The 10,917-nt window shown below is 40.2% G+C and overlaps 1 protein-coding gene across 1 annotated transcript; it reads left to right on the forward strand.

Moving 5' to 3' along the window:
• The first annotated feature begins 4,598 nt into the window (after positions 1 to 4,598).
• On the forward strand, positions 4,599 to 9,451 carry LOC144742178 (lipoprotein lipase-like). Its single transcript, XM_078624659.1, has 10 exons — positions 4,599 to 4,683; positions 5,666 to 5,862; positions 6,810 to 6,989; positions 7,281 to 7,392; positions 7,470 to 7,703; positions 7,783 to 8,025; positions 8,117 to 8,237; positions 8,916 to 9,134; positions 9,235 to 9,342; positions 9,430 to 9,451. Exons 1-10 carry the CDS (start codon positions 4,599 to 4,601, stop codon positions 9,449 to 9,451), a joined length of 1,521 nt encoding a protein of 506 aa, XP_078480785.1.
• Positions 9,452 to 10,917: the final 1,466 nt, after the last annotated feature.

Below are 10,917 nucleotides of genomic sequence, written 5' to 3' on the forward strand. Positions count from 1 at the left end.
GTTGTAGTCTGTCTGCATTGCAGTTCGGCAGGAACATGCATCTTCATTAGTCCACAACGTGCTCTTATTTTCAGTTATTTTTTTTAAGGTCAAATGTTACAAATGAGCTGAAAATAAACATGCAAACCTTTGTAATGGACTGGCCTACTTGATAGCCATAATACACCTGAACAATACGTCAGATTGTATTTATTTGTACATTTATATATTTGTATATTAAGCTGTAATGAATGTTGGCAGGCATCCATTGTATTTTTATAAATGATGAAGCGATCTGAGATTTTCTGCACGAGGTGTGGGAACGGTCAATCAAATTGGTGCCTACACCCACTGTTGAGTGCATTTGTGAACTGAGATGCAGTGCAGCCCGAGGCTGTTGAATAAACACATGAACATTACCTGACATCTGACTGCTCAAGATGCTTTTATGGATGATTAAACTATCTAACTAACTTAAACATTGACTAACCATGACCCCTATATACTGTATCTCTCCTCATATCAGAATAATTAGAAGGTTTCTTCCACACGGCAGCTCAGGGAAATCACCACCTCAAGTTTAATTTAAAATTACTTATATCCTTACACGTGGTGTGTAGAACTTTGCCAGACTAATGACCATGACCATCTTCATGGACGATTACTCTTGGCCAATTCTGTTTTCATGTAAGAAAGAGAAATCCATCCAAATGTTTTTCAGGTGACATATGTTAGAATTCAATTTATCAGTAACAGGATTTCTGCTTTGTGAAACAGGTTCCTGATGTGTAGGTAACTTCTGACACCATGATCACAACAAACTGCTATTTTCCCCACACCATTAACGGAGAAGAAAGTCTATCCACACAAGTATTATTATTATTATTATATACGCTATGAGTTTATTGGATCACATTGTCCACATGAGAATACATGGAAAGAAGACAATACTGCTTCATGTGGACTGTACAGGAACTCCACACGTCTTACCATAGAGATCGGTTTGTCCTAAAGGAACGTGTCAACCTTCTCTCCACATACTTTATAGCTCAGTGAAACACAAGGCCATGGTACATTAACAAACACGTGAAGTCCCTTACACCACACATCCAAGGTATGTTTACACCCAGAGACCCAGAGCTTATCGTGAAGTCAGATTGGTTGGGAAGGAGAGGGGCCTTATAATTTGCACATTTGTATATTTTTTCTTTATATTTACTATTTACTTCAAAAAACAAAACCAACTTAAATCTACAAAATCTATAATTTTAGTCTATTGTTAGATTGGCCTTTTATCTTTTGGCTGTGTAAATAGAAATAGGAAGTGCCCCTCATCCCTCATAGGATAAATAAAGTACTTTCTATTCATTTCTATTCATTCTATTAATCTTCAGGAAGAATAAGGCAAAGTACAGTTTTAATTTCTACTTTCATATAAACTGACAGAAATTGAGCCAAACACATTTAATGTTGAACCCTGAAATTAGAAAGTACTTTTTCCTCATTCCACATTAGCAAGTTTTGGCTTTTTAAACGACACCCCTGAATGCTCAACACATAATCGTAAATACTGAGATATTTAAAGAAACACACTCGAATACATGCTGTAGTCATTTAAACTGGGCTCTTACATTTCCAGCATGAAACTGTTTTTCAAATATTATGGGATGGAAAAAGTCTTTTCTGAGAAGAAAATAGTGTAAAACCTGTGAATCAGACTGCGTCCCTGAACTATTTCTGATGTTACATTAGCTGGTTGTCTGGAACAGCTGGAGACATTTTATTTTCAAAATAGAACAGAAACATTTTTCTTTGTTGGTCGTTGTGTTACGGACCTCATGAGTATGTGTTGACGGCGGACAAGAGTTGTCTTGTCTGACTTTCAAACTCTGATCCCATGGAATCAGATGCCAGCTCATCAAACAAAACTAACCTTTTGTTGTGTTTTTTCATGGTTTTAACACTCTGTTACAAGCTGTCTGGCATCTTCATATGGAAAATTAAAACTGTATGTGTTATGTAATGATCGGCTATTAAAACATGTTAATTAGGCATATGCAACATGTGAGAGTGTGAAAGTCCTAGAAATAACTTAAGGACATGAGTCCTAGAAATACGTCCCTTTACATAGTACATATGGTTCCCTCTGAACTCTTGGAGGGAGTTGCAGTTTCACGTCTTCCATTAATTGACAACAGCAAATTTCTGCTGTCGACTATGTACTCCTCCCAAACAGACGATGACAGTGACATCTGTGGCAGGAGAGGCAGACGGCTGCTTTTCGAGGAAAATGTTTCCATGTTCACAGAAGAGTAGCAGCTGTTGGAGCCACCTGGTCCTCTGTGTATGTGTGTGCGTGTGTGTCCCGAGAAACAGGAAGAGCTCCCATTTCACAGCCAACTGCACTTCCTGTTGTAGGGCCACGCTCACTATAGGTTCAAATGAAGATTGTATTGTTGTTGTTTTCAATCAGTCTGATACCAGATCTACAACAGCACGTTTTCTCTCAGGTTTCATTTGAATGTGATGGGGGTGACACACCTCCGTCTGTCGTAAATGACGAGATAAATACGCTGTAACTGGAATATTGCAGTTTATCAGTGGATGCGACACAAGATGTCATAGACTTCTGATACTGTTTATCAGCAACCCTGATGTTTACTACCCAAACTAACTCTGCATATATGTATTTTAAAAGTCACCAATAGGTAGATTTGATTAAATAAAAATTGTTGTGCGATTTTTAAATCAACCTCTTGATCTGTTAACAATTTAATATACACCTAGAAGCGTTTCTGTTGTAGACTGATTTTTTTTACATTCTAATTGGAGCTATTAAAAATCACTCCACTTCTCACACTGCTGATAATTGACTCTCATGTCTGTGCTTTGTCATAACAAGTGACATGGCTGCCCATGCCTGCAGACTTTACTGTTCCAGCGACTCTTACAGCAACATACTTGTAACTTTTCCACCATTACTCAACAGCCTCCTGCCCACGTCTCATGGCCGAGCTTCTGCCAACAAATCTGCCTGTGGCGGCCAACCACTCGTGTCTGGGTGTTGCCACATAATCTGCAGCCTGTATGTGACAACATTTTGTTAGTGGGAAACATGCTGTCTGTGAAAGGGCACAGCGTTGTTATCGGAGCGTATAAAACAGGTCGGCCAGAAACTGTTGGCAGGAGTCAAGCACTGCAACATGATCCCATTTTATATTAATGACAAAACATGTACTATTATATAACAAGTATCACGCTTTTCAAATATATATACTGTATATATAGACACATATATGATTATGCGCAGCAATTACACACAAACTCTGCATTCTGTTCTGCATACCTTCCAAAGAAAGCTATGGCAGCACGTGACTACTGTCTGTTTGTCATTCCATCAGAATGAATGGACTTGTCAAATGTCCTTAAATGTCCTCTCATGTTTGGCAGCTGTTTGTCTCCTATGGTATGTCAGAGAAGTAACGTCATGTGTAGAGCACCTGAGGATGGAGGAGTGTGGATAAAAGTGTGTACATTCTATGTCGGATGACCTTCATGCTTGGACACAGCAGATAACTTCTAGCGAGGAACAGGAATTGTAGTGAATAACAACTCCTTAGAGGTACCGGATGCTCGTTAGAGAGAAAAAGTATCTGTGTGATCATAACCATCTTCAAGTTTCAGCCTCCACACTGAGGAACCGAATGTCATGAGGAGTCAGATAGCGACGGACAATCAGCGGAGGATACATCCTGCAAAGAAGACCATCATCATGGAGAACAGCCCATGAGGAGAAGATCCAGACAACTGCACAATTCATATTTAGCTTATAAATGTACTGGGTCAGGAAAGCATAGTCAGTCAGACCAGGTGAACTGACACACTTTGTTGTTTGTCAGGGAATAGAAGATCAGAGCCAGAGCTCTGTAGGCTTGATTTTGACTGCTGAATTAAAACCGATTGAAACCCAATACTTTCTCCTGTCGCTGCATTAAAGAACACACAGGATCCACTCACACATAGAGACAAAGTAACGGGAGGTCGGATCCAACACAGGGTAAAATGACCAACAAATGATGGTCCATAAATTGAATCAAATCAAATGCAGTGATTTAAACATGTGTAACCATTTGATCACAAGATGAAGGAATTACCCAGCATTCCCTCCACACCGGGTTGATATCGAGAGCGTTGGGCTCGTTTCAGATTGAAGTCTCGCTGTCAGTGGCCGCTGTTAACTTTGCTCATAAAACAGTCTAATAATTGACTTCACAAATATTTTTTTCCATTCCCCGCCCGGGCTGAGCGGCCAATGAGCAGCCAGAGCAGCTATTTAAGACGCGGCCGGTTCAAGGAGGTTCACACACAGCGGCGCTTTGCGCACCAGGGCGCACTGGATTATTCCTATAGGGATCTTCTCTCTCTCTCTCTCTCTCTCTCTCACACACACACACACACACACACACACACACACACACACACACACACACACACACACACACACACACACACACACACACACACACTCCTGTCGCAGTTTACACACTCCTGCTGCAGTAGCCGATCTGCGGAAACACAGCTGAAGACATTTTCTTCAAAAGGAAGAAGTTAAGAAAGACATGAAAACGTGCCAGGTTCTGTACTTTCTGGTGTTGAACGCAGCCGTAACGTGTTTGGAGGAAGAGCTGTCCGACTCTGTTTTTGGTGAGATGTCAGTTTCATCTTATCTACTCTCTCTCTCTCTCTCTCTCTCTCTCTCTCTCACACACACACACACACACACACACACACACACACACACACACACAGGAGAGTGCGGGTCTGAAGTAACAGTGAAAAAGCCTTTGTACCTTTGTACCTTTGTACCTTTGCTTGATCCCTGTACATTTTTAACTGTTTTACATCCACAAACATGTTCTTGTACTTTTTGCAGGAAGACATGAATGTCAGAGAAGGATTTGTTACCATGCAACAAATTACAAGAATAATTGATCCATTCTGGCCTCTGTTGTCAGGAACTGTGTAACTATGCATGTGTGCAATCCAGCCCCTAAACTCATTTCCTCTGGTAATGTAAGCCTGCTAAATGTCTTTGAGGGTTCCGTGTCCACCACCCCACCCCCACTCTGAACACGAGCACAACCCCCAGGCGGCTTGAGTCAGCTGACTTTGTTAGGACCACTGAAACTTGGGCCGATTATAGTGGCTGAGGAGTCAGGAACAAAGCGTTCAAAGACTCGTTGGCGCTGGTTTCTATGGAGCTCCATCTGACCAAGTGAACCTATGTAACCTTGGAGGGCTGATCTAGTCCAAGGTGGGAGCTCATTTACTGACTGGTGCTGTGAGGGGCCAGGGTTTATTGGAGCAATCACTCATTTTCCAGCCACAACATTAAACTAGCGACACAACTAAAAAAAACTAAACCTAAAGTCAAGTTAGATTTTAGATTTTGAATGTCAGTTATCACAAGACACCTAATCTGACTGACTGTTCTAATAGAAAACATACGCATGAGAAGTTCCTTCTACAGACTTGGGCAGATCCAAGGCTTCATGTGGATGGTCTTCTGCCTCGACTAGTTGGGGTGAAACAAAGGGTGCAAATGGGGGCATGATAGAGAAACAAACAGAGACATAAGATGGGAGAGTGCAATTTGTCTACTAATTCATCGACTTCCCTCTGGCAGGTAACTTCCTGGACCCTCTGAAAGTCTTGTTAAACCACCAAGATGACAACAACCACACTGGTGCCAGATTCTCCCTTCGCAAACCATCCCACCCTGATGATGACCTGTGTTACATCGTTCCGGGCAATCGTGACTCCCTGGCCGCCTGCTCTTTCAACAGCACATCTTTGACATTCCTTGTAATTCACGGATGGACAGTGAGTGAGATGTTCCAACTGGTCGAGACATGTCCCTGCTGTAACCCCCCCCCCACCCCCGGCCACACACACACACACACACATACATTCGATAGAACACAGATATTCACATTTCTCCAGAATCTGATTTTTAAAAGGTTTATATTTCTTGTATTTTTAATATATAAAATATAATTATTTGTATTATTATTTTATTATAATTGCAAAGTCATGTTTTCACACTGCCATTATTTGTGTTTGGTCACCCACTAAGCATGATTTCGGCAAGATGGGATCTCTATTTCCAGAGCCTTCTCCAAGTGCTCGATTAATGTCACCCAAAATGGTTGTATTCCCACAGCGCATGTAGGAAAGTTCCATATTCCATATTTCCAACTGTGATTGTCAGATAATAATGGAGAGGGGGTGAAATAGAATCTATTTTCTATATCTAATCTATAATTTCATATTGCGTAAAGTCCTGTGGGTAAAACCGCCCCACCCTGATGATGATTTGTGTTACATCGTTCCAGGCATACGTGACTCCCTGGCAGCCTGCACTTATTCCTAGAAGGATCTTTACACACACCAACTAGTCATGACTTGTCCCTTGCTGCAACCCCAATATCCCTCCAAAGTCATGTTTTGACACTCTCATTTAATTTTATGGAGGAGTGGGTCCAAATTTTTTCTTTGATATTATTTATTTTGTTATATAACATTCCTGATTATTGATCTATTATGAATTTCTGATTATTATTTCAGACAATGATTATCTGTAATCAGTTGGTCTTGTAGTATTAAAGGGGGGGGGTGCTGCCACAATATTTTTTTATATTTACTTATAGCCTTGCATACTTCAACAAACTTCAACAACACACTTCAACACTCTGAGATTTTTAAAATTAATTTCTATTCACATAAGTGAGTTTCCTGAGGTTACCTTGTAGTTTCTGGTCCTCCAACAGCTGAGTGGTATGTTTGAGAGCTGGGTTGAGAAGCTGGTGTCAGCCCTCTATGAAAGGGAGCAGACAGCCAACGTCATCGTGGTGGACTGGCTCAACTCAGCCCAGAACCACTATGTGGTCGCGGCTCAGAACACCAAGGCAGTGGGTCAGGAGATTGCTCACTTCATCAACTGGATTGAGGTCAGTGGTAACAGTTTTTTTTTGATAGATCAAAAGCATTTGGGAGCTCTTATTTGAAATTGCCAAAAACCAAAATAACCTCAGGTCCAAAATACCTCAGGTCCACCTTATTGCAGTGTAAAAGACACAGAAACAGAAAAATGTAAGTACCGGTATGAGGATGTATTAGGTTTTTCTCTTTCCATGAAACGTAATATAAAATAACTAAAGATAAAAGGAAAATGTTGGCAATATTTTATTGACAGAACATTGTAATAATCTGTCATATTTTCCTCCCTTTGCATTTCAAAGGAAACCACCAACATCCCTCTTGATAACATCCACCTGATTGGCTACAGCCTCGGGGCTCATGTGGCAGGATTTGCTGGCAGCCACGCAACCAACAAAGTTGGAAGGATAACAGGTAACGCACACAAATGACAACCATTAACAGCACAAACTGGCACATCTGTGACTAAGATGTTGCCACTTGGCCTTCAGGCCTGGACCCAGCTGGTCCAGACTTCGAAGGAGAGCACGCCCACAGACGCCTCTCTCCAGACGACGCTCGCTTTGTGGACGTCCTCCACACCTTCACCCGGGGCTCTTTAGGCCTTAGCATTGGGATCCAACAGCCTGTGGGCCACGTAGACATATACCCCAATGGTGGCAGCTTCCAGCCAGGATGCAACCTCAGGGGGGCGCTGGAGAAGATCGCCAATTTTGGGTTATTTGGTGAGAATGATTTGAACCTGCAAGCGCCTCATGACCCTTCCATGATTCTGTGGCATAAAGTGAATATCTTTGTCTTTAGCCATCACTGATGCAGTCAAGTGTGAACATGAACGCTCCATCCACCTCTTCATTGATTCTCTGCTCAATGAGCAAGAAGCTGCAAAGGCGTACCAGTGCAGCAGCAGTGACATGTTCAACCGTGGCATCTGTCTCAGCTGCCGCAAGAGCCGCTGCAACACAGTGGGCTATGACATTAGCAAGGTCCGAAAGGCGCGTAACGTACAGATGTACACTAAAACACGAGCCTCCATGCCATTCAGAGGTCAGTACCCTTTATGATTGCGCCTTTGACCGCATTCGCCGCTTTAATAATCTGGATTGAATGTGTTTTTCATTGCTGCTCTTGCTTACAGTTTACCACTATCAAGTGAAGATCCACTTCTCCAGTCAGGTTAATCATTCAGAGATGGAGCCGTCACTTACTGTCTCACTGTACGGAGCCAAAGGAGAGGCTGAAAACCTGGAGCTTAAACCGTGAGTGGGCCATTAAGAGCCTTTTACAAAAGAGAATTATTGCTGGGACTTGCCTTTTACAGCTTGTTTTGTAACAGCATAAACAGTCATGTAATCGCATGGCCAAGTATAATTTTGTCTGTTTTTGTTGATGGTTGTGTTGGGGAGTAACTAGTTACATGTAATGGTGTTATGTAATTTAATTACAAAATAACACAGCTGTAATCATTCACATTATTGGAGACAAATGTGTAAATAAATGACATTTACTTATGATATTTCCCTAAGACAATTACAGTTTTAGTTACATCTGAACAATTACAGCAAAAATCAAGGTTAGATATTTATAAATTGAATTTTTGCTGCTTCGTTTTTATGTCATGGTTTTGTATCTGAATGGATCACATCATGATAAAGATTCAGTGTCAGTGTTGATGCTGCTGTAAGTTCAAACACTGACACATCCCAACATTTCAAATAGTCGATTTATTTTAATTATTGAGAATTTAGAAAACTCAAACAATACGATGTTACATTACTTTGGTAAAGTAATTTAAATATGTATAGTTATTATTATATTATTATTACATTATGACCAATTTCATTTCCAAAGTAACATTCCCAACACCGATGGTTTTTGATGTGGAGTTCACAACAATTTGCATTATAATCGCTGATTTATTTTTATGTTTGCGGCAGAAAAGAGAAAATAGCACCAAATAAGACACATTCATTCCTGCTGGTGACAGAGAAGGATATTGGTGACCTGTTGATGTTAAAGTTTAAATGGGAGGAGACAAATGGCTGGTCGGCTTCCAACATGTTGAAGATGGTTTCTTCTTGGTGGTCTGGGGACTCGGACCGTGCTAACATGGAGATTCACAAAATCCGCATTCGAGCTGGTGAGACCCAGCAAAAGTAAGTGTGGCGATTAGAAGCTTCATATGCAATTACACAATAGATGATAAACTGTCGTCTCGTCAACTCAGTGTCATTGTCAATTCAATTTCTCTTCCAGGGTTGTATTTTGTGTAAAAGATCCTGATTCTCTTAACGTGACACAGGAGGTCACATTTGTTAAATGTAAGGATACATGGAGGGTGACACCAAAACGAACATCCAAAAGGTATGTCATTTCTCACAGCCAAAGGTATTTGATGACTATCAATATGACTGTTCAGAGATAAACAACAACCTTTGTCTTTGTCTTCAGAGTATCTCTTGGGAACCCCTGACGTTAAGCCCCCCGTTTGAGAAGCCGTCTGTCTATTTCAGCACTTATAGCTAATTTGTACACGGCTAACTTATTTCTTGTGTCAAAATACAAGAAAACCCTGCCTTGTAAATATCTCATTCATATGTGCGTTATTTAAAATGGATGTAAATATTGTAAGATAAGTTGTTAAAAAAGAGTTGTTTTATTGTTAATCCCTAGTGTTAGAGAGGTTATTATATTATATTCTACTTCTTTTGAGACTAATGTCCTCATGTAAAATGTTTCATATCTATAACAACTGTTGACAAACAATGTCAGGTTGCTTTTTTTGAGCAGAGATGTTATGTCAAAGGTACATTTTATGTGTATATCTGATTTGAATAAGCTACCGCTTATATTTCATATATTTCCAATATTTCCACTCCAAACCAATAGGGGGCAACATGCAAGAAAAATAGGATGTGCACCCTTTTTGTAAGAAAATAGGAAATTTTGATTTTTAGTTTGAGCTAGAGGGTGAAACCCTCACCTGATCTTACTCCACTATTCATCTACTGAAACGAGTCCTGGGTACTTTTACGCACTGGGAGAATCCTCCATCACCTCCTCCCCCGTCCCCAAAAACCCAAAGTTGCTAGATGCTAGTTCACCAAAACTAAAAAAACAAGTACAGTTGTCTTCTGTATCAACATATTAACATAGCATTAGCGTATAGGCTACTGTTTCATTACATGCACAATCAACGTCACTCATAGAGACCTGCATACCTGTATCTTCTTTCTCCTCTTCGTCTTTCCTTCTCTTCCAAAACTTGGCACCTGATGGTTTCTTTTGTTGTTTTTCCATGATGCACATTTGACTCAACTTATCATCACCTTTTCTGTCCGTCAATCACCCAGAGTCGATACTGATGCATACACAGTTTTTTTATTTAGATTTTTTCTCTTAACCCAATAAATTACATGTCGCTATCAGCTATGTTAATTCCATGAATGAAATACAATTTATTTTGGAAGCAAGAGTTTGTGCCTTGTCATAATTCATCCAGAAGACAGTCTATCCCCTGACCCCCTCCATAGCAAAAACCATATAGTATTGAGATAAACGTCTCAATACAGTTTTTTAACCCACGTGAAGGGGTGAAGGCACAGCCATGGCTGCTTGATGCTTCTGTGAATCATCCGTTGCTTCTTTCAAAGTCGTATGAAGAAGGACTCACCTATGCTAGCTTGTTCAGGACTTTGTGGAATAGGGTACATAACATAAAAGTATTACTTACCAATTATATTATTATTATATTACATATTATGACATTGTATTATATATATATATATTATATATATATATATATAAATTTTTTTTTTACATTATTATACTACCAATTATTATATTATTACCACCAATGTATAAATCTAAAGCATTCACCACTGTGGTTCTTAGCACAACTTGTGACTGTGGGAACTGTATCAGTGTGCCTTATTGAAA

The sequence above is a fragment of the Lampetra planeri genome, unplaced genomic scaffold (assembly GCF_965212315.1).
Source record: "Lampetra planeri unplaced genomic scaffold, kcLamPlan1.2.h2 scaffold_893, whole genome shotgun sequence".
Taxonomy (NCBI): Eukaryota; Metazoa; Chordata; class Hyperoartia; order Petromyzontiformes; family Petromyzontidae; genus Lampetra; species Lampetra planeri.